At 38.6% G+C, this 24,528-nt stretch overlaps 1 protein-coding gene across 1 annotated transcript in view; it reads left to right on the forward strand.

Moving 5' to 3' along the window:
- Positions 1 to 5,200: 5,200 nt before the first annotated feature.
- PDE3A (phosphodiesterase 3A) overlaps positions 5,201 to 24,528 on the forward strand; it is a 315,847-nt gene continuing 296,519 nt past the window's right edge. Inside the window, exon 1 of the mRNA XM_081821315.1 lies at positions 5,201 to 6,193. Within this exon, the coding sequence (XP_081677441.1) occupies positions 5,225 to 6,193 (969 nt within the window). The 5' untranslated portion in view covers positions 5,201 to 5,224. The remainder of the gene's footprint in view (positions 6,194 to 24,528) is intronic.

Raw genomic sequence — 24,528 nt, forward strand, 5'->3', positions numbered from 1 at the left:
TGACTTGCTACCCAAATGCATATGGTTAAATTGTTTTTCACTCTGTTCCTACCACAGAACTGCTGCGGATTATGGACATTTCATCTGAGAATCAATACAAAGTTTCCAAAACCTTGATTATTACCTATTTCGCTTATAAATAATTTCTGAATCGATTTTTTTTAAGCATCACTCTGTAAAAAGTGTTGCTGCATGATTCTGCCTACCAGTCCACTTCAGAATCTCCAGTGAGGATTTTGCGGGGTCTATCCACTTGTGCAATTAGTTGTATAAACATACGGAGATTGTCTTTAACTTAGGACTTCATACGATGATAAAGATATGTTTCTTTTATCCTCTCATCCTTTATTCGTTGACTTCGTTCACTCATCAAGAATTTATTCAGCAAGTATGCAGAGCTCCTACCATGTGTCGGGCACAATGCTGGTCATTGGTGGGACACAGCAAACAAGACAAGGATGTTCGTGGTCTTTGTTCACATAGCACTTACACCCTAGTGAAGGGAGATATATGATAAGCAAACAAATAAAGGAGCAAGACCATTTTTATAGTGATAAGTGCTATAAATAGAATGCAACAGGGTCTTGTGGTAGCGAATGACAAAATGTCTGAAGTATCAGACTTCTTGATAAGATGTTTGGGAAAAAAAGCCTTTCTAAAAATGTAATATTTAAGATGAGAGCTGATGGAGCAGGAAGCAGCTATGTGAAGTTCTGTAGATATTAAGGTCCTGAGCAGGATTTTCAATTTGACATGATAAAGAACAGAACAATGGCTTGAGGGACAAGAGATGCAACCCCCGCCCCGGAGCCACTAGCCATGTGAAGCTATTAAATTTTAAATTAATTTAAAAAATACATAAAAACTCAGTTCCTCAGTGGCACTGTGTTTCAAGTACTCAAAAACCTCATGTGACTGGTGGCTACCATATTTGACAGTACAGAGTATAGTTTCATCATTGAAGAACTTTCCGATGGACAGTGTTGCACTTGTGAAGTAGGAGAATTAGAATAGGAGAGGTCACCGAAGAGTGGTTTGCAAAGATCATGAAGGTCCCTATAGGTGGCCATGAGAACTGCAAGTTCAATGAGCCACCTTGAGATGGTTTTAAACGAGGAGTGACATCATTTGACTTACATTTTAAAATTCTCACTCTGGCTGCTGTGTAGAAAATGAATGGTAGCAGAGCAAGACCTGTTAGAAAGTTATTGCAATTGTCCTGGCCAGAGATGTCTAGATAAAAAATCATGCGTTTAGACACATGTCTTTGGTGGGTTATTATGAGACATGGTGAAAAGCAGATGGATTCAAGATATATCTTAGATAGAATCAAAAAGACTTGCTATTGGATTGGAAGTAAAGTGAGGTAAATAAAAGAAGGAATTGAGGGCATTACCGTCTTTTGGGGCCTGAGCAACTAGATAGGTGGTTATGTTTTCTCCTGATGTGGGAGGACTGAGGAGAAATAGTTTGGGTACGTGGGGCTTGGTGAAAGGGCAGGGAAGGAGTTGGAAGTAAGAATTTTGTTTTGCAAAATTATATTCTAGATACCCATTTGATATATGTGCAGAGAGGTCAGGTAGGTAGTAGGGAATGAGTAAACCCCTGCTACAGAGTATAAACTTTTAAAATTTAACAGAATTCCCTTGAGCATAACTATATTTGGCAAATGATATGCAACGGGGTTGATTTCTAGATCCTCTTCACAAAGTACTAATGGACACCGCTGCCGGATTTGGCTAAGTAGAGAGCTTTACCAAGTCAAATTTGAATTTTTCTTTCCATTTTCTGGAAAGTGGAATTATTATGTAAGGAATTATTATGTAACACAACATATATATGTTTGTGTGTGTGCGTCTGTGTGTGTGTGTATATATATATATGTATATTTCGTTAGTCTCCCAAATAATGATAAATTGTTTTGTGTATGTGGAATCAGCATGCTTTTCACTTAAGAGTCTCATATACACATGAGTTACTAATGTTATCAATGAGAAAAACTGATGTGATGGAGAACACATCAACGTATAGTAGGAAAGACTTGAATGCTACTTTCCTGTGTGTACCACATTTTTCTTATCCTTTGGCTGTGTTGTCACTTTCTTGAATTAGGACTCATCGCTATTTGTAGAAAATGGGCAGTTTTATTTCTCGGTGATTACTTGATGTGCACGTTATGTCTTGGGTCTTCATTTAATATAATCTACACGGTCTTTGTCACTTCTTTCAGTATGGTGCTGTAGCTTTCTGCATCTCTCTTCTAATAAGAGTATTTGTTATTTTCGCTCATCTGCTTCCAGGTTCTGGATGGCAATGGGGATAAACGGAGTGATGGCATCTACCTTTTTTCCTTCATGTGGGGCAAATAGCCTTCTGGTTGTGATTTTTGTTGAGAATGGGGAGAAAGCCAGATGCCAAGACATCACCTCTGTAACAACATTGAACACCTCAAGAGTGTCAGTTTAACAGCAAATCGAGTGTTTTTGTTTTGCTGTGTGAACAAATGCCATTCTTATTTTTTTTCTGTTACAATTTTGTAAAATGTCTACATTCCATCTCCTACAAATTCAGTTATGATTTTTTTTTCTCTAAAGAACTGAGATCATTGTGGGGAGTAAGGGACAGAAAATAGAAATATTCTAAAATTCCCCTCACTATGCCTTTCCTTCTAACCTTGATACATGCCATAGTTTTCATTTTAATATGCTATTTTTGATGCTGATGGATATTAGCATGATTTTCCAATCAACGTTTTTCACTCTGAACTATTCCAGGTAGGCTCTGGCATATGAATCATGTATCGAAAAAGGAAACTCAGAAAAGTATGTGTGCATGCTAGGGGGCTCATTTGTCTTTGGCAAAGACATTGTTGCTTCTGTTTCCTTAATTATTAAACAGATGGTGCCCAGTGCCATTGACTAGCTGCCCAACTTGTGCTCCATATGATAGTACAGTTCTGGACATCTGATGGAGAGTTGTACATCATAGCTCCTCATATCCATTTATATCATAAATTAATATTAATACCTACCTCTAAAGAGAGCAGGCTGTTTTCCATGAAGCTAAGTTTAAGACTTCTGCCATCTTCCTCCCCTACCCCCAGGAATTAATTTTATCTCAGGTATGTCCTTTGGCTTTTCTTTATATTCATCTCTACACACAAAATATAGTGGCATACTGAACCAATTATCCAAATACTCCAGGCTAGAAACACACTTTAACCTGGAATGTCAAGATAATTAAGACCAAATTGTTTTATTATTATTAGTGAAGGCAAATGACATCTAAGGTACCCATATTAAACATGGATGAGAGTGGACTATTATACTCTTATGTTCTAAGTGTAAAAAGGAACTAGCTCCCAACATTGATGGATTTCTAAAAGCCTATTGAACAGATATTGAATGATTTTTCATACTCTGCCACAAAAGTTAGTTTTAAAATTTTTCTTTAGTTTCTCAAATACTACACTACTACAGTACATGAATGGTGCATCTTGTAAACATTCCTCACTAGGGTACTGATTTTTTTCTTACAAGCTTTCTTTATGGTAGACATACTTTTTCACAACCAGACACATCTTCTCAATGCTTTCCTGGTGTTAGCCTACCTAGCCTCATCTCCCCCCTGAGATTTCTTTTAATTCCTTTCTGGTTTGACTATTTAGGCTTAATTTGGTAAACCTTCTTGAGGCTATGGTCACTTAATGTATTTGCCGTCCACCATCAACAGCTGTTGCTAATACTCTCAGACCCTGGACTTTTTAAGTAACCATTTGTAACACAGGAATGCTCCCCCAGCCCTATTTAATAATGCTATTAGGGTCTTGGTAACTTGAGATTTTCCATCATTTGGAACAATAGGAAAGGCTTGCGTTCTCTGTTTCAAACAGACCTTCCAGTAGGAGCGGCTGAAGCATTTCAGTGCCACCTGAAATTGGTTTGCTTGTTGTAACTGACTTGAAAACTAAGAAGCATCTTTGAGTCACTGACAGTGGATGTGGCTGTCATTTTTAATGACGAAGGAAGTATGTCGGTTTCCACTGCCTGCCATGTAGCCAAGGACAATCTTTTTTTCTTAGCGTCCTAGGGAGCTAAGCCTGAGGGTCAGCCACAGGCCCCCGCGACCCCGGCTTCGGTAAGCTGGGCGGAGGACCGGCCTCAGCAACCCTTTCTCCAGCGAGCTGGAAGTGCGGGACCCGCTCCGGGGAATGGAGCAAAGAGCTGAGAGCAGCGCCTCCTCTGGGGGGAGGAGGCGGGAGCTTGGCTGGGAAAGCTTTCCTAGGGAGTTGCCTTAAAGAAAGCAAGCAAGCTGAATTGCTGGTCACTCCAGTTGCCTGCTTCTTTATACAGTTTTAACCAGTCGTCTCCACTCGTTTCCCTTTTGCAAAACTGCAAATCACCACCTACATCGCACCAAAAAGAAGGGGAAAAAAAAGTAATTCTCATTCTCCCTTCTCACCCTCCCTTCCTCTCACCCTCCCTTCCTCTCCAGCTCGCTCGCTCTCCCTCCCTCCCTTCTTGCGGCTGCCGCTAGCCTCTCGGACTGTGTCTCTTTCCGACGGGACTTAGCAACTTCTCGGTTATTTCTCAGCCCCATTTCCATTTTTTCCCCCCCACCCTTTGCCATGAGCTGGACCGACAGACGCAGGGGAGGCTTTGCTTTCTGCCCCGGGGAATGGCGGTTCGCTTCCTGGGGCCGTGCCGGGGAGGATCGGCCGAGGAGAAAGAAAGAGTGATAGAGAAAGAGCTGCAGGAAGGAAGAGAAGGGGCACCTCCGTCTGCCGCGGGCCCTGCGCGCAGCAACGCTGCGCCGAGTGGCGCCCGAGATGGCCCCGAGCTCGCCCTGCGCCCCCGGCTCCTCCAGCTTCTGCACCCCCCGTGCGCCGGACGCGTGGGGCAATCTCTAAAATCCTGAAGTAGCAAGAGACCCCGGAGGATAGAAATCGGGGGGTGGGGGTGGAGCACAATTTTTAAGAGTTTTTCAAAGAGCGAAAAGGAGGAAGTCTGATCGTTTCTGCGTGTGCTAGCTTTTAACTTGAAGGCGTCTCTTTGGAGCATCCAGGATTCTCCAGGAGTTATTGGAAAGCTGAAACTTGCGGTGGCTTGGGGGCCTGGGGAGAAGGAGGGATTCCGAGGGTGGGATTAGGGAGAGAGTGCGTGCGTGCATGTGTCGGGGTGGGGGCGTCCGGGGGACCTTGGGGATTCCGTGAGGAGGGCACACAATGGCAGTGCCCCGCGAGGCCGCGCGAGTCGGGGACAAGCCCGGCCACGGTGGGGTGTATCCAGCCCCCGCGGCGGGCCCGGACTGTCCCGCTGGCGCCGGCCCCGCACAGTCGCGGGACTCCGGCAGCCACGGCCGTTGGGGAGACCTGGTGCTGCAGCCGCTCCGGCGCTCCCGGAAACTTTCCTCAGCGCTGTGCGCGGGCTCCCTGTCCTTTCTGCTGGCCCTGCTGGTGAGGCTGGTGCGCGGGGAGATCGGCCGCGACCTGGAGCAGAGTAAGGAGGTGGCGGTGGCGGTGGCGGCGGCGGCGGAGGAAGCGGCCCCGGGAGCAGAAGGGGGCGTCTTCCCGGGGCTTCGGGGAGGTGCTCCTGGGGGCGGCGCGCCGCTCAGCCCCTGGCTGCAGCCCTCGGCGCTGCTCTTCAGTCTTCTGTGTGCCTTCTTCTGGATGGGCTTGTACCTCCTGCGTGCCGGGGTGCGCCTGCCTCTGGCCGTCGCACTGCTCGCCGCCTGCTGCGGGGGGGAAGCGCTCGTCCAGATTGGGCTGGGCGTCGGGGAGGATCACTTACTCTCGCTCCCGGCCGCGGGGGTGGTGCTCAGCTGCTTGGCCGCCGCGACATGGCTGGTGCTGAGGCTGAGGCTGGGCGTCCTCATGATCGCCTTGACTAGCGCGGTCAGGACCGTGTCCCTCATTTCCTTAGAGAGGTTCAAGGTCGCCTGGAGACCTTACCTGGCGTACTTGGCCGGCGTGCTGGGGCTCCTCCTGGCCAGGTACGTGGAGCAAATCTTGCCGCAGTCCGCGGGGGCGGCTCCGAGGGAGCACTTCGGGTCCCAGCTAATTGCTGGGACCAAGGAAGATATCCCAGTATTTAAGAGGAGGAGGCGGTCCAGCTCCGTGGTGTCCGCGGAGATGTCCGGCTGCAGCAGCAAGTCCCATCGGAGGACCTCCCTGCCCTGCATACCGAGGGAACAGGTAAGCACTGGCGAGCTCCTCTCACTCGCTTCTCGGGAAGACTTGAAACGCTGGGGATTCGCCACAAAGTGGAGGGAATCCGAGTGCTGGGAACTAAAGGAAAGATAGTCTAGAAAAGTGGTGTAACTTTAGATTCAGTAGGAAACTAGAGAGTTATTTTCTGCGTCTCGCACGGTATTTTATAACCTGAACAACAGAAACAATAACAAGGAACAAAACTAGATGGCATTTGCAGGGTCTTCCACACCTGGGCCAACTTTTTAGATCTGCTACACCTGGCATACGACTTCCATACGCTTAGGTGCACTCCTAGTTTTCTCCTTTAGCAGAAATCCTCCAGTTTAGCTTTTTAGCACTGGGTGATGTTTCAACACGTGGATTTTACTAGGTTTCTTTAATACTTTTTGTAAAGTTTCTTCTGAAGTGCCAAGTCAACGTCTCTGGAAGTCAGTATATAGATTCTGAAGTAAAAGCAAGGAATGCTTGAAGGTGAGGTTCTGGTTTTGCAGTAAGTTTTCCTTGAAGAGGCTGCATCTGGTGGTGCCCAGCTTGTTTTTGGGGACATACGTTATTACATGCAAATGTGTTTTGTATCCTGATGATAAACTTCTATTTGGGGAACAATATGTCTGAACTGCGGAATTTGTCAGTCTTGAACTGCGCTGTTGGTGTCAACTAAAAAAAAACAAAACATTTCTCTTGAGTATATACTTAAGTGGATGTTTAGAAATTCAAATGGATTTATATAGATTATACAGGAAATGTTAATTCAAAAGAATAATTACAAGATTACTGGTGGTATAAATCTCTCAGAAAGGAAGAAGAGGAGGAATCTAGAATTATGAGTGAAGTTGTCCTAGAAAAAAGTTTAATGAATTTTGGGGATGAATCTCTTTATTAGCAATAAGTGTTTTAAGGCCATGGAATATAGTTGTTATAAAGGACATAAAAGAACAAATCCCAATTTTTAAATACAAATTGTTTCTCAAAAGGTGTACCTAAGTGTTTGCTTCTCTGCTCCAAACAGATGACACTTGGGGGTGGGTGGGGGTTGTAGAGAGCTGATTATGTTCAGCAAGTGGAAATTTACACTTTTCCCATTTAAATTTATGCCTATCTATGGCCCTATTAGGACAACTTCAGTGAGTGGGAGAATGTCCTAAGATATAGTAAGCTTTTTTCTTTCTTTTTTTTTAGGTTATTCTGTGGAGAATCATTTAGATATTTCTAAGACATAGCAGTCACCATATGGTGTGGTGGTTAGTTTGTTTTTGAAATGGAGTTGATTACACGGAATGTAGTTGTTTGACATTATTTAACAGAATGACAGCATCATAGCCTCTGTGTTTATTTTAAAACTAATGTACTTATTTAGCTTTTTGTTTAGATAAAGCAAATATTTCTTGGGTATAAGCTTACTCTAAGTGACGTTAAAAACAGGCCACTGACTGATACTTAGTTTTGGTAGAAATTTGGAAATCACCAGAATAAAGCTATCTACTGAAGGGTAAACCCATAAGGGGGAAAACACAGTTTACTTTCTTTTCAAAGTTTCAGGAGAGAATGTCTTTTCAAATGAAAACACTGCTGGTTTAATTATGTTTAGAACACTTTAGCTTAAAAGGGAATGTGATATGATCACTGCAAAGTTGAACCATAATTTGTAAGGCAAATCTGTGATTTAATCATAAATAACTTCAAATTAATATCATTTAGCCTCCTAAATTTCTGAAATTCCATGTAACTTTTAGAAGTTAAGGACTTAAAGGTGGATTTAAGATAAAGTGTTTAGGTGAGTTAACCAGCAGTGTTAATTAATCTGCAGATATTTATTGGTTTTCTCTGGTTTGGATCGATAAATGGAGAAGTCAGATAATCTGCAGATTTATAAGAAAGTAACCGAGCATTGCATTTTTAAATGTTTTGCTGATTAATGCTGTTGAAAATGCACATTTGTAATTTTTTTGGTCATTTTTTTTGGTCACTATTTTTTTTTTTAAAGGCTGTGTTTATGAAGAATGTTCTAAAGTGAGAGACGGTATCTCTTATGGTTGATGGAAAAACAAGGTTACATTTAGCGGAAATTTAGATCCTTGAAGTTTTAATGAGGGCACCGGTTAGCATGTGTGTGTGTGTGTGTGTGTGTGTGTGTGTGTGTGTTAAGACCGGTTTTTATATATGGCCCATTAAAGTTGTTGCTGAGTATAATTGTGTTGGGGGGGTGGGAACTAACATGGACTAGTCTCTTATAAGATAGGGCAGTATCTCATACGTTAGCCTAACTGTGTGAAAAGTTGAGGAGCTATATAGTAAATATCTTATCTGGTTTATCATAAGGAAACAAACTTCTGGGTAAGAGTGCAAAGTGTACACTCTCATCTACATACTTTATGAAGTCAAGAATCAAAATACTTATAAAACACGTATATAACCCTGCCCTGCATGCTACCTGATTAGGAGTTCTTTTATGAAAGATTGCCTACTTTCAATTCAAGACAATACTCAGGCAACAAGTGAATTTTAAATAGAGGTGGAAGGACTTAAATCACAGAAAGTCTGGAAGAGGCCTCTTGAGAATTTATGGACCTTGCTCATTGTGAGGTTTAAAGGTGAGAGAATTTCAGCCTTTTCTTTGTGTGAACGATAGTGGCCACTTACAAACTACCTCTCTTCAACAACTCAATTCTAAAAGGTCAAGGAGAATAGGTGATAAAATTCTCATAAGAGAAAGCAACTGACAGAGATATTTGCCTCCCTTTTTGCCTTCCTTCCTAAATCATAGTGAAGTCTCTAGATTGGATATTGCGTATGGAGTGAGTTTTGCAGTGTGGACGATAAGGATGGCTTTCAGCAAAGAAAAAAGAAATAGGTCTAGTCTTCAGTTCCAGAATTCATCTGACCCTGGGTCTGTCTGTGAACGGAAGTGAATGTATCTTTACTCTTAGCAAAGAAAAATTTGTAACATCTGTATGACTTTTAGTTGAGTAGTACCAGTCCAATATTCTCAAGACTCAGGCTGATTTTGTAGATCAGTGTGTCAAACTGTAGTTTTTATGGTGGGTGGACATGTCCATTAAAGTGTATGTATCTTTTCTAAGTAGATGTTCACATCCTAGAGTAGGTATGTCTCTCTCAAGTTATCACTATACCATCTAAACACTGGACTATACAGAGATACTTAGCATTTCTTGAATTATTAGATATTTTGTATGACTAATAGATATGTTATTTTTTAATTCAAAATTTTAATTATGCAGTTTTTACCATTTGGATATCGTATTTGAAGGGATGTCCCTATGCTCTTTGTACATCAAAGAACGCAATTGGCTGGTCATTCCTCACTAATTACTGTGAACCACCTTGCACATTCATCTTTGAAAGATTCCAAACCAATGCCGTTTTACTTTAGAAACATGTTAAGAATTTAGTAGTTTTGCCTATGGTTTTGTGTGAAGTAAACACAAGGTATAGGTCTCTCTCCATTAATGTGTTTCTCCCACTTAATGACAAAATTCTTTGTGATGGATACATTATCTGTCAGAAACATGCAGCTATACTTCGTATTGTGTAACTAAAAGTCAAAATGTTTTCCATAAATATTTCCCTAAAGCTCTTAATTAAACATCATTAGCAACCATAGATTTTTGTAGGAATGTAATGGAGTCTGATGGTTGGTTATCCATAGAATCAAGTTTTTCATCATTGATGTAAGAAAGGTATTTTCAAATGAAAAAGCAAATAACAATAAGACAAATATAAGAAATAGGAATGCTTTTTAATGGTAGACACATAATAGGCCTTGTTACATCTTCTATCTGAATAAGTATAACTTACATTTGTACTATGGATATAAAATACAGAAGTATTTCTTTTGAAAGTAAAGAATCTATTGTCCTTAAGTTACTAAATACATTTCAGTATAACCTACTGTATTTCTCAAATTGAATAGATTTCAGAAACAATCACAGGTTTTTAATTCTATCACATTTCAGTAGTATAACTCAGCTTAGGGTGATACAAAGAATGATATATAGAACTTGCTGACAGAATTAAAATTAATGTCAACTTCTGAAAACACTAAAAAGAAAAAAATTCTTATCCTTTGGGAAAGGTAAGGGAAAATAATTTTTTGTGTGTGTGTGTGGGGACAAAATTGTGATTTTTTACTTTGTATATACAGATATTTAAAGCATACTGAAAAACTGTCTTAACTGACAGAAATAGTCAGTGAATCTATATAAATTTACAGAGGTTGGAAGGAGTCAAACAGTAATTTTACTCTTTCTGTATTGAGTCTAAAGTGTAAAAAGTTAAAACTGTAGAACTGAAAGAAATGCTGTGTATGCTGGGCTGTCATGTTAATTAAATAAACAACCAGAACAGTGACTCTGTGTATGAAATACATTCTGAAAAGCCTGGGCAGGGGGTGCAGGCAGGCTAAGGTGAGTGACACTGGCATGAAAAAGCATTCATTGTATCTGTAGTGACATTTGTGTGAATTTGTTGTATTAGGAAATAAAACTCTGAGAACAATCTTTGCAGGACTCTGGTTGAGTAAAGGCTTTACCAAATTTAATTTCACTCATTTAAATAGGATTGAAGCGGGATGTTTATGAACCTCAAAGTTAGAAATATTTCTGTATATTTTAAGATTTCAGTTAATAGGGTTGGTGCCAGGAACATCCCAATGGAGTCTATGTAGACTTCATCGAAAACTTGTGTTACATAATCTATCAAAAGAATGAGTTTATCTTGGATTTAGGGCAGGAGTTGTATTTTTCAGGAAATACTGTTGTTGTGAGATGTAATCTCATGGATGTATGAAGGTAATCAATGAAACTGTTGTATCATGTGGTATCCTAAGAGATTTTGACATGCAGACGCAGTGCCATTGCATAGGGCAAGTGTCTTTGGCTTCTTGAAATTACCCATAACCCTACATGTTTGTGGTGAATTGTTTATTTAGTTGGCCTTCTGTCTCCTATCCCGACAGAGTCTTCCTCCTCTTCTTTCTCTTCTGTGTGATATTTATAATTGTATCTTCTAAAAAACCCTCAAGATACGTGAGATTGACAAGTTATGTTTACTTTATACGTTCATGTTTTTAATGAAGCTCTATTAAGTAATTCAGAATGAACCTCAGAAGGTTCAGGCATGTCCATATTCTTATACCTAAAGATGTGCTCTGTTAATATTCAAATGAACATTATTTCCTTTACATGGGAATTTAAATCCTTTTAGTAATTACTTATATATACTTTTACTCTTGGCAGTATTCTTTAAAAGGCAGTTTTAAAATGCCCCCCAGGGCGCCTGGGTGGCTCAGTTGGTTAAGCGACTGCCTTCGGCTCAGGTCATGATCCTGGAGTCCCTGGATCGAGTCCCGCATCGGGCTCCCTGCTCGGCAGGGAGCCTGCTTCTGCCTCTGACCCTCCCCCCTCTCATGTGCTCTCTCTCTCTCATTCTCTCTGTCTCAAATAAATAAATAAAATCTTTAAACAAATAAAAATTTAAAAAAATTAAAAAAAATAAATAAAATAAAATGCCCCCCAATGCTCCTAGGGAGTTGTCTTAACTTGGATCTGAGAATATATTTGTGCTGTTGTCAACATAAAATACATAGCTTTGATCTCTGGAAGAAAAATATCTTGAAGATGTGTATAAATTGTAGTTCAGAGAAAGATCTGTTGGATAATTTTCAAAAATATTAGTTGGCCATATGTGTTCACCATAAAAGTATACTACTGTCTTAAAAGAAGATGCTAGCTACCCTTAGCTAATGTTATCCATAAAGGTCTTTGGTCAGTGAAACTATCAAATGTCGTATCAACACATTTTATCTATGCATTAGGCCTCATGCTAAAAATCATACACGTTATACACAGGATACAGCCCTCACCTCTCCAGAGCTTAGAGCTAGTTAGGGTATTGAGAGGTCAACATAAGGAAAGGGGAAATCAGTAAAATAGCTTAAATGGCCTCTTAGATAATAGTTGAAGGAATTCGTATAAGATCTTAGAGTAGGTTTTAAATCTAGATCCAGAACATTCATCTCTTCGTCTGTTCATTTTTCTGGGGTAAAAATCTATAGTTTCATAGATTTTAATAACTTCCTCAACACATACTAGTTAAAATGTTTTTAGATTCTGAGCAGCTTTACATTTTGGTGACAGAATTTTTTATTTGAAATGGAAATTAAGGTTAGTATACCTTTATAGTACTTCTGAAATACAGGTAAAAATATTGAAGGAGTTAGGAAGTTATACTTCAATATAGTACAATGATGGTTTGTTTTCACATCCTGAGGTAGTTTATGGCTTCAAGTAATCTGTAGCAGTGAGATCTCAGAATGCTCAGTTCTGTGCAGGCTGTAGTTAAGAGACTAAAATTAGTCTGATTTTAGAGAGAAGGAAACTGAGGGAGACTCAGCTAAATGTATGTAGCCAGTCTGAGGCAAGATGTTGGCTTTTATCCATTTTTCTCTTGGACCTGAATATGCTGCTGGGGAAAGAGAGTAGGGAAGGAGTCAGGCTGGTGATTTTAAGCCTGGGTATCTTTTGTGGTTTTGCACATGGAACTAACTAAATTCTCATTCAGAATTAGAAGACTGAGTAAAACCCGTTGAATGGACAGATAACACAAAACTCTTCTGAGCCCTTACAATGAATTTTCTGGTTATCAAATAGTACCAGGCAGCCTCTGGAATATATCATTTAGGACTTTGTCCCATGAATGAATATCAATTGCATTGCAAAGTCTAACGTGGTGGAGTTTTTATCTCATCAAAGAAGAGCATGCTTTGGTGGCTTGACTATTGATTTTTGTTTTCATTTTAGTTTTTAAATCTATTTCAAAATGTTCAGGCTTTCAAAATTCAAGGCAGAAAGTAATCTGCACACCAGGAAAGCATTTCTTTGTTATCAAAAACAGCTGATGGTTTTTGTTCACCTAAGTTACTTTGCATGGTTTCCTCAGGAATCCATTAAAATATAAGTAGGATGTAATATTAGAGGAGGTCATGAGAACATTACCATTTATAAGGTGGGAAGCTAGTTGGGAAAATTCAGAAACTAAACAACTTCTACCTGTTTGATTTGATTAGAGCTGTCATTTATTATTGAGGAATCAGAATGACCATTAAAGATTTTTAAGTATAGCTGGTCCTGCTAAGATAGTAATAAAATTAGTTAAATGCATTCATGTTCTTGCATCCTGAGATAGTAATAAAGTTACTTGAATGTACTCATGTTTTTTTCATCCTAAGAAAGTTTCATCCTGTGGATAGTTATAAAGAGCACATTATGTTTATTGGTGTGTGTGTGTGTGTGTACACGTGTGCACACGTGTGGGAGCCTGTGTATGTGAGACTTTTTCCTCTGCCAGGAAATTGCTTTGGTTGTATCAATTTAGTGGAGAAACAGTGTCACCCAGTGGCTTTGATGAAAACAGTTCTGTAAACATTATAGATAAGCGCCGTCCAATAGAAATTTAACACGAGCCACATACTTAATTTTGCATTTTCTAGTAGCCACACAGAGAAGTAAACAGAAACAGGTGAAATCCACGATAGTAATGTTTAAAGTAATCCATGATGGCATAATGACATAAAGTCAATATAAAAAAATCAAGGTATTTTGTATTTTTTTTTGTTATAAATTGAAATATCTGTTGTATGTTTTACCCTCACAGCCTATCTCCGTTTGATGTAGCCACATTTCAGGTACCCAGTTGACACATGTGCCCAATGGCTACGTCTTTGGACAGCGCAGCTGTAATTTTTAAAGAGATGAAATACTTGAATATTAATGCCACCTCTTCAGTTAAAATGGCAAACCCATGGAGATTTCATGATGGCACTTGACATACAATTGTTCAAATTTATATGTGACCTTGGTAACTCTTTGTCCCACTAACTACTACTCTAATAGTTGGCAAGTCTGTTTCCCCCCTTCATTTCACATTATTGCACATATTTAAAAATATTATTTTAATTGGAGGGGTGGTTTCACAGACTGCTTGAATAAGGAACCTTTATGTTAACCTGATTTATAACACAGTATCAAGATTGCTAATTAATTATGATTTTGCCTTTCCGAGTTTGGTAACAGGGATTGCTTATGTGTGCCGTGTGAACATGTGATTAGTCACGTTCATGGTGATTAGTGTATAATTGGGTTATCTAATGTCTCTTTAGAAATGAAAGTGTTTATGTTTATAGTGCAGGTCATTATCTTGGTAACTTAGGAAACTCAAGTGACCTGCTGGGAGTTTTAATGGATGAAAAGTGTAACGGTGTCTGTCAAGTGCTGATGACTTCTCACCACCGCTTATGTAAACAACACTTTCATGGATATACAAAATGAAATGAAATAGTTCCATTTTGTGTATAGAAAGGGTTGGGGATTTTGGTAGTATGGAATTTCGAGACTAGAAATGGCTTTGGAGCTCTGTGTGATTTCAAACTGCAGGGTGAACTCAGGAAAAGGTACAGATTTTGAGAAAGACAGTGATTTTTGAACGTCACCTTTCTTCTATCTCCTCTCCCCAAACTCCATAAATTCATTAACTCTAGGCAGTGTTCCAATATTACATTGAGAATTAATGAGAAAATTACTTTTTCTACAAGTCATGTTCCTTTACATATACATAGATGTATACAATGATTTTTTTTAGAGAATGCGTTTATTTCTGTGTGTGATGTTTGTGGTGACCTTGATTTATAAATTCCCCATCTTTAATGCAAAGCCCATTATTTATCTTTGCATTCCAGAATAAAAATAGTGAGATACATAGGTTTTTCACATATCACTTAGGAAATCTAAAAAGAACAGAAGATAGTAGAAGCATGATATACAAAGAAGCACATTTAGCTAAAATGAAATAGTGTGGACTCAGGCTCACTCCTGGTGAAGTTGGCTAAATTTAGACTTCTTGAAGTAGCTAGCTGGAGAATAAATGCCATAATAATCATAACTGTTACTTGAAAGAATTTGTATTTGAATGTAACTAGTCATTGCCCTGGCTAATTTTGAAATTGCTTTAAATTAACGTAGAAATTGGTCTTGTCAATTTTTTTTGCCAGTCCTCTTTTTGACAACATGTATATGTATATGTGTTTGTGTGTGTGTGTGTGTAGGTATATATATGTATATGTATAATTTTTCAAAGAAATGCCTTTTATTTCCCGTGTTTTTAACCTAGCAGATTCTTCTCCCCTCAGAGTGTGTTTAAAATTTACCGAAGGCCTTTCTATCCCCCACACCCCACAGTACCTTGTCAGAATATTGAAATAATTTTGTGCAAGAAGCTTGTGGTTTTGATTTAATAGGATTTTAATAAAAATTTTCCATCTTCTGAAGTAAGTTTAAATAATTGAATATTTATGCTATGTCTGTGGCAAATGTTTCCCCCTCTCCAGGTATAATCCACTTAAATCAACCTAATGGAAGTTTGAAGTCATTAGAAATATTATTTGGTTGGGGGGATGCTTCATTTTGTGGCAACTCATGTGGAGTCAGCTTTCGTAGGACATTTTTAAACTAGACTGAATGCAAATAAAAGAAATAGTTTTTATTTTTAAACCAAGTGTTTCATACGATCAAGTTAACAGGTCCACGTAGGACATGCTCCTCAGGGGGCATTGTCATATAAAGCATCCCCTTGTTTGGTAGTTCGTATTTTGGGGTCCCGACCCCGCAAACAGTCTCTCGGGAAGTTTGGAAAGCCAAGAACCTGTTGAGTTGCTGAGGCTACCTTCAAAATGTGCTTTCTAAGCTCAGGAATTAAAGTCAGATTCTGATCACAACGGTTTTCATTATAAAAGAATCAAACTTTTTAGCCTGCTCTTCTCAGCCATAAATATTCCCTTTCGGAGATTCTGTCCCAGTGCCTTGCTCATTGTGGGTGCCGGCTGGCAGGTGAAACGGATGGGAAAGAAATAAAAGACTTTTAATCTGAAATAGTTATCTCCCTAATCTCCTGAGATTGAGGTGGTGATTAATCCGATTTAAGTGAATTTTTATGGAGAGAAGAAAAAGAGTTCATCAGCTAGTCTGCAAACCTAGGTTTTTTTTAGTGTATTTGTATTTTTATTCCTTTAAAAAATATTCTCTTGCATGTGTCAGATAGGGGGCTGAATTTGCCTGCGCACTTACTGGGAGGAAATCCCACTTTCATCATGAGTCCTAGATATTTATTTTTAGCTCATTCCTAACTGAAAATAACCAAAGCTACCACCAGGATCATTATAGTGTAAATTTTAAAATGAGCTTTGAAATTAGGTGCATTTTTTAAAGAAAAATAACAATTGAAGTCTCTTTCATGTTCACCCTACAAAGTAATTGAGAAAGAATCAATGTTGACTTTATTTGTTCTATCACTTTCTGCACAAAGTGTTGGCAGGTGTTCTTCTTCTGCCTCCTTTTTACACTAGTAGTCTGTATTTATGTTAGAGGCTCTTATCGAATAGCTGTATATCCTGAAATGCCTAACGTAAAGTAAATCGATCTCTATTTTGTCTTTTAATTGTGCTCCATTACGAAATCTGTTTCGAGCCCGTTGCTTCCAGAAATGGCTTTATGAAACTAGCTTATTTAAAATATCACCCAACCGCAGTGCTGGTCCAATTGTGCTAAAGAATCTAGAAGTTTGGCAGCATAATTTTGGAGTCCAGATGAACTGAAAAATCCGCAGTTTGCAGGGTTTTATTGAAATAAGTTTTAGTTTATCCAGTCAATTGTTTTGGTCTATCTAGTTTTTAATAGAACTTGACTTGCTAAAATAGAAAGTCTTTAAGACAAATAAGAATATTTTGTTGCTGTAGTTTTAATGCTTAATATAGAGATATTGTCAAAGCCTTTCACGGAAATCAGAAGCAAATTATCATGCCTTTAGATAAACTAGGAGTACAGGGTTTACGGGGAAAAAAGTTATTTCGAACTATATTTTATAGAGACAAGTTTCTTTTACTCTGTGGATGCCCAGTGGTCTCACAGGTAGATTTTGTTTAGAAAAGTTGCTGTTACTGAAGACTATCAGTTTGAGATTTCTTTGAATATATTATTTTTTAAAAACCTGAACATTTCCATTTGAAAAAAATGACAAACTAAAAATTTAGTTATAAATTAACTCTTATTTTGAAATAATCAAAATATATTTTTGTAAACAAGCCATTTTAAATTTGACATATTAATAAAAAATTTAGAAGCAAAATCTTTTAGCTGTATTTTCATTTGGGGACAGGAAGCGAGCTGTGTGTCTGTACCATCTTGAAGAGTGTATGTTTTTACTCTTAATGATTTGTTTTGCTATAATTGGAATTGTTTTTGCCAGATAAACAGGGCCTAAATTATAGCGCAGTTTTGAAGGCAGTAGCCTCATTTTGTCTGTTTCTCTCTCTCTCTCTCTCTTTTTTTTTTACTTTAATAATTGGATCTGCTCTTCTTAACCCCTTTAGAGAATGACAAATAGAACTTTTAAATGTTTCCAATGGAACTTCTGTAAGGAATTAAGTAGTCCTAAATGAAAGTGTGAGAATTTGGTGTTGGGAATGTCGGGTACAGATATAAATGAACACTGATTAAGTAAGTTATCTAAAAAATAAAGTGGCATTCAGAAATGGAAACTGCCCACAGTAAATGAGTGGAAGAAATTAAGTCTAGCATTTGCTTGAGCAGAAAGAAGCTAGATCAAAATCAAAGCAATAATTCCTCAGTTAAAAAAAAGATACTGTATAGTATTTTGGGTACATAACGTTGGTGTACTGAGAATCTAGAACTTCTCGTGATTTGGAAAGAGGAGAAGACCCTGAGAGAGTCACTCCTGAACACTGGGCAGGAAGTCTAGCCATGCATTGGCTTGGGATCTGTCTTTAGACCAAAAGCACTTAGATTATTTTTCAGAAATCCTAATGCTATTCATGAACTTTCCTGACATTATTACTTTCTGAAACATCTCTTCTTTACTTCTTTAGTGCACTTATCTCTGTGACTTATAAATGTACCCTTATGGCAATCTTGTGTGAATTTTTACCTCTTATGTGATCAGATTGATTAAAAAGGTCAGCAAGTAAGTGTATCTTATTGAACATCAGGCCTCTCTTTATTTCACATTGACTATTTGTTATCTTCTAGGTATCTCGAGAAGCCTAGATTCTTAGCTTCTTTTTCTCTGGTGTTAATTAATATCATATAATTTATAATGCCATGTTAATCAGACTGTTTTATGAATTCTAACAGTCCATGTTTCTGATTAATAGATTAATAGACTTCCTTCAGATGCTTTAAAAATCTGTGAGGAGATGGCCTGACCTCCTCTACTTAAACTATACATTATCTGGTACTTTCTAAATCTAGCTGCATGCTGTAGTTCCCAAATTTAGTGTGAATAAAAACTAGCTGAGAAGCCTATTAAAATGAAAATTCCTGGGTCCCATGGTCAGGTACTCTGATTTAGTTATGTGTAGAATGGGGTCCAGAAATCTGAGGTTTTTAGGTGCACTCTAGCTACCTCAGGGGAGAGACATGGGACTACAAACTTCTGTCTCCTAAAACTAGATAGAAAGTCCTCACTTTTGCAGTCTGATTACACAAATAGTTAAAAAGCGTTTGGTTTAGTGTTGTGGGAAAACCTTCTTTATCTATACATATACACTGATTATAGTTTATGAACCTATGACATTCGTAAAATTGTTCATTTTGATTTCTCCATTGAGGATACCTCAGAGGAATTATTTGACCATTCTGCATATCAATTTCTTCTTCTGTAAGATAGGAATAACAATTTGTCTACCTATTTCATATGGCTGTTATAAAGCTTAAACCAAACTCAGTTGCTATGCAAATGTTAAGTAGAAAGAGTATATGCACTGAGACAAGCCAAGGCTTTGTCGTGTGTACAAATTTCTTCAACTTTCTGAACTTTATCCTACGATGGGAATAATACAGCCTACTTTTTAAGGTATGAAGATGAAATTAGTGGAAATAATGGACATCGGTTCTTGTCAAATATCCCTCCCAACCGAACAAGATCAGTATCTGTTCCTACCTGCCCATTACGACCATGTCATTGAAGGCTGTGGGCTTATATCGGGAAGTATCAAATTTACATTTGATTAAAAAAACAGACTTGTAAGTCTTGCGAAACATGAAGGTTTTCTGGAAGTTAATTAAAATATTAGAGTTGCTTATATCATGATCACAGCTACCGACAAATGAAGATCCTGGGGAGCCAGACATATTAACAGCGGAAAGAGAAAAATCTGACAAAGATGGTGACAGGTGCTTCTGAAGAAAATGATATGAGTGAAGAAGGACGAAGGGAGGTATTTAGGAAAATTGGAGTCTTTGGGCATGTTGCAAAAATGGCTGATGATGCTGTTGAGTGTCAAATTTGGGAGCGTGTGTCATATAATCCCATCAGAGATTTGTGTTGTCCACCAGCTGCCGTAATAACCTGTATTTTGTTTTGAAAAACAGATTTCTCAGAATTTTTTGCTTCATTTTTTCATGGTAGAATTCCAGTCATATCCTTCCTTTTTTCTCATAATTTACCAGTGGTACCATTATTCTCAACAGGGACTTCCTGCTTATAATCTCTGCAAAGTAGTTAGGACAGTGCGGGCTCAGCAATGGCCCTTGGTGGAAGGGTTTGTTTGATTGTTTACTTTATCACGTAAAAATAATCCTCTAGATGCTCTCTCTTTTTACCAGCTCCCACAGGACTCTACTATAGACCTCCATACTCAGACCACTTTTCTTCCAGATTTTCCCACATATTGAATGATCTTTCAGTCTAGTCTGAGATGGTTATTTTGGTTTGACCTTGGTAGGAGCAAGGGTCCTACATCATCTTACTGTACCATCATTGGCTTCAATTCAGAAATTCTTCCTGTTGGTAGTCATTTTTCCCCCCACCCCCCAGCTTGGTCATTGAACATCCTCTGGTTTTCGCTTCTGTGATGGAGGAGCAGATGTCAGAGAGGTGATGGGAGAGGGCCAGTGCATCAGTAGGCCATGGGAGTCCTTACAATGCTGTTGGTCCAAGCAGACTGGGAAGCCATTGAAAGGTTTTCAGTAGAGAAAGGATGTAATCAGGTCTATGATGAATAGGATCTCTCAGGCTTTCTGTGTTGAGTGTGAATAGGTTTTAGGATGGAAGAAAGGAGAAGACTATTGCAATAATCCAGGTAGGATTGGGAATTAGACCAAGAGGTAGTGTTAGTGGGAAATATATATTGAAGCCAGTACCACCAAGATTGGTATTGACTGGCTGAACTTCTCTTTGAGGGTAGGAAGAGCATTCCTTTAATGTTTTCTCTTGTATTCAGCAGCCTAATATTAAGGGAATCTATCTATCTATCATCTATCTATCATCTTTCTTCATTTCTTTTAAAAAAAATCTGATTGGTGTGATTTTTTTCCTTTCCCAGTTTACCTTCTGTCCTTGCTTTTCAGAGGATGTACAAATTATAAATCCAACCTTCACGAAAGCTGTCATATCTCCTTACATTCAAACAAATTCCAATCAAGTATCTTAATCTCTTCAAAACTTATTAGTTGGGTTAGGGTATCATAACATTTAGTATGATAAAGGTTGGTTTTGAAATTTTATTCTTATATCAATGTCTTTTTATTTTAAGAATAAGTTTTTAGGGGCGCCTGGGTGGCTCAGTCAGTTAAGCGTCTGCCTTCGGCTCAGGTCATGATCCCAGGTTCCTGGGATCGAGCCCTGCATTGGGCTCCCTGATCGGCAGGAAGCCTGCATCTCCCTCTCCCTCTGCTGCTCCCCCTGCTTGTGTTCCTGCTCTCGCTATCTCTCTCTCTCTGTCAAATAAATTTTTAAAGATTTTATTTATTTATTTGACAGAGACACAGCAACAGAGGGAACACAAGCAGCGGGAGTGGGAGAGGGAGAAGCAGGCTTCCTGTGGACCAGGGAGCCCTACGCGGGGCTCGATCCCAGGACCCTGGGATCATGACCTGAGCCGAAGACAGATGCTTAATGACTGAGCCACCCAGGCGCCCCAATAAATAAATTTTTAATAGTCATTCTCTTGCTCTCCCTTCTAAACAGATGTATTTGTAGATGCTTTAACATCTCAAGCTCTAATATAGCAAAAACATTAGACTGTTCAAAGAAAATTCAAGTCTTTCTCTTCTTATTAGTCTTTGAATAGTCTGACAAATCGCATCTTATCTAAAGGCATGTTGCCAATCCATCCCACACCTTCCTATAGAGGAAATACTTCTATTTTGTTTTCATATTAACTCAGACCATTTGTCAACTTATAGAGCGCTTCAATGATAGATGCTATATAAATATTTAAATTATGATAGCTTGATTGCCCTGCAACTTTTCAGAGTTTGCTAACTCTACACTGTGGTTAATATCTGATTATGAAATATTTTACATATTGCTTGGCAGCAAAAAAAGGTAGGAATTGTAGAACATGTGAAATGGGGAATTTTAATCACATGGGAAAATATTTTGATGAGTAGAGAGGGAAACTGGGAAACAAAACTGAGGATAGGGCATGCTATCCCCTGTAACAACAAAATGCATAGCAGAAAGGATGGTTGTCAAAGTGTTTATTGTTTGTATGAGGGTATCATGGGTGATTTTTATTTTTCTATTTTCTGTATTTTTTTTTAAGTTTTTAATCCTGAACACATATTTTATAATCAGAAGAACAAAACTTTGTAAAGAAATGTAGTCATTTGACATTGTTCCTCTCCATATGTTCACAGAGCATTTTTGGGGCCACTTGCTTGGTAGTTGTTGGACTTACAGGCAGGGAAATAACAGTTCCAGGTGCTTTTATGAATGATAATGTGGCCTTTAATAAAATTGTGAAGTACAGCTTTGCATTCCTGATTCTTGACCCAGATGAAAGTGAAGTTTTCTTAGAAGACTGGATATTCAACTGGTCTATGATCCCCCACAACGGGTCCCTGAATCTCTAGATTGACATACGTGCAATTTTTGTAACTTGGCCTGGAAGTACAGTTTTATGAAAAAATATACATGTGCACTGAAATATGTGTATATGTTTGGAAATGGGCTTCGTTTTTTACAAAGGCTCTTGGGCCTATTTTAGGTTAAAAGGTGGCAAGAAAATAGTAATTCCCTGCCTATGCTATGTTGAGATGAACATGAAAACAAATATGCTCTACTAAGGAGAGAAAATTCTTTGTAAAACATACGGAGAGTCCTGAGCCTACTTCACTGATTATCAGGCCAGTACAGTTGCAAATAAAAATCAACTTCATAATGATTGTTTTTCAAAGTAATGAACATTAAAAAAAAAAAATCTTTGCCTGAAAGAATTCCATGTACCGAAGTGTTTATTAAATATACAGTATAATTTCCCCAAGTTTGTATATAGTCTATAAATATAAGCCTTTTTATAATATTTAAAAATTGTATCCACATATGCAGAAATGTTATTTTTATACTTTGCTTTTTCTGCATCTGAGTTACACTGTGTATAACATTGATTAATTTCAGTTTTGCTTGTCAGGATTTTGTTGGTTATTCTTTGCATTTCCTGCCTAAGGCAAAGGAACTTTGTATATTTTTAGTTGTTATTATTTGTTTAAATAAATGAAGGGAGGGAAGCAGTGTATATGTAATGTTTTAAAAATTACTTCCATGTCATGGATTATTACTATGCTTTCTCATTTGAAGAACTGTAAATTTATGTGAAACTAAATTTAGGTATATTAAACCAGTTTCCATAACTACCTAAAAAAATACAGTGTGGTCTCAGACCGCTGTCCACCTCCAACATAAATCTGCAGAAATAAATATGATAGAATCAGAGATAGTGTTTTAACAGGGGAAAAAAAAAAGGCAAAAAACTTTACTCCATCCTCTTTTTACTGTTCTATCCAAAGAGAGTAAGTAGATTAGCACTAGCTGATTATATTTGAGATGGCTGAGTTAAGGTGACAGGACTGGTAGGCATTTCTCTGTCGAGTGTATGTGTGTGTGTGTTAGGGGTGGGGGAAGGGGTGTTGGTTTTGGCACTGAGGTTAGCATTTGGCTAGAATCCAGATCTCAGCCTTGCAGGTCAGAGATGCACTTTTTCTATAGAACCAGAGGTTATTCATTGCTAAGGCACACTAATAAAATTATAGCTCGTGAATCAGAATGTCAGGTTATTAATTTATATGGGAGAATTTAATTGTAAGGAAGATCAGACTACCAGTACTTACTGGTAAAGTAAGGAAGTTGCTCATTCCTACTGGGAAAGTCACTTTTAGCCTGGTTAGTTCCTAGACTGCAGCTATGGATCCCTGGCTTGTGCGAATTTTCCTTGGAAAACTTATACTGTTCATGTCTTTTTAATTTCGGAACGTTTGAAGAGTGTCCAGAACGTGCCAGAGAGGGTGGGGTTGTTGGTGGAGGGTTCAGAGTGGACCACCCTTGCAACCCCTCCCTGAGCATATCGTAAACATACAGCATCAACAAAGGATTGCAGTGCAAAGTGATACATACTTTGAAATACAGAAAGTCATGAGAACGTTGCACTCCAGAAAGGTCAGAGCTAAATTTAATGCTCAAATACCATCACCTTCTTAACATGGATTTCTGTCTTCCCTTGCTCTCTGACTTCTCTTTTGGATTTATTTTTCACCTTTTCTTGTGTTTATATGAAGAGGAAGCTGACTGGAGTCAACTTTGGTAACATGTAAAGAATGTATGTAAAAAAGAAGAAAAAAGCCCAAGGTATCATTGCAGGAATGTCACTGCAGGACTGTTTCACTGTATTTCCCCTGTGGACGTGAGGTCCAGAGGGAAGGAGGGAGAGAAAGCGCAGAGCGCGTTGTAGGACTGGATGCCAGGTGTGGAGCGAGGTTGTGTTCTGGAAAAGATAGTAAACGGATAGCCTAACCTTTGTGGACGGAGGAGAGGTGGGATGGTGGGAAATTTTTAAGAGATAAGATAGAGAAGGGTGGGGATAGGGGAATGAATAATGGAGTGTTTTAAGATTAAGCCGAGGAATAGGAACATTATTTTGTCTGCACCAAAAGTCATTAAGTTTTTTAATGAGAGAGTGATGCCAACGGATGAAACATAGTTTTGATAGCAGTGGATCAGATGACGGACAAACTGACATTTTTGGGAGACATGTAAGAGGCTATTGTAAGAGTCTGGTTAGGGACAGTGGGGTTTATTAGAAGAGTTGTGGTTGGGAAGGAAAGATGATTTAAGAAAAAACAAAGGATTGGCAGGATTAGTCAGTGATTGATGGTGGAAGTTGTTAACAAAGTGCATGAACGATCCTTTAGTTTGTGAACCTGGGAAACTGGAAATATTTGTAATGCCCTTGG

Source organism: Leptonychotes weddellii, chromosome 5 (genome assembly GCF_054177405.1).
Source record: "Leptonychotes weddellii isolate Sample4059 chromosome 5, ASM5417740v2, whole genome shotgun sequence".
Lineage (NCBI taxonomy): Eukaryota > Metazoa > Chordata > Mammalia > Carnivora > Phocidae > Leptonychotes > Leptonychotes weddellii.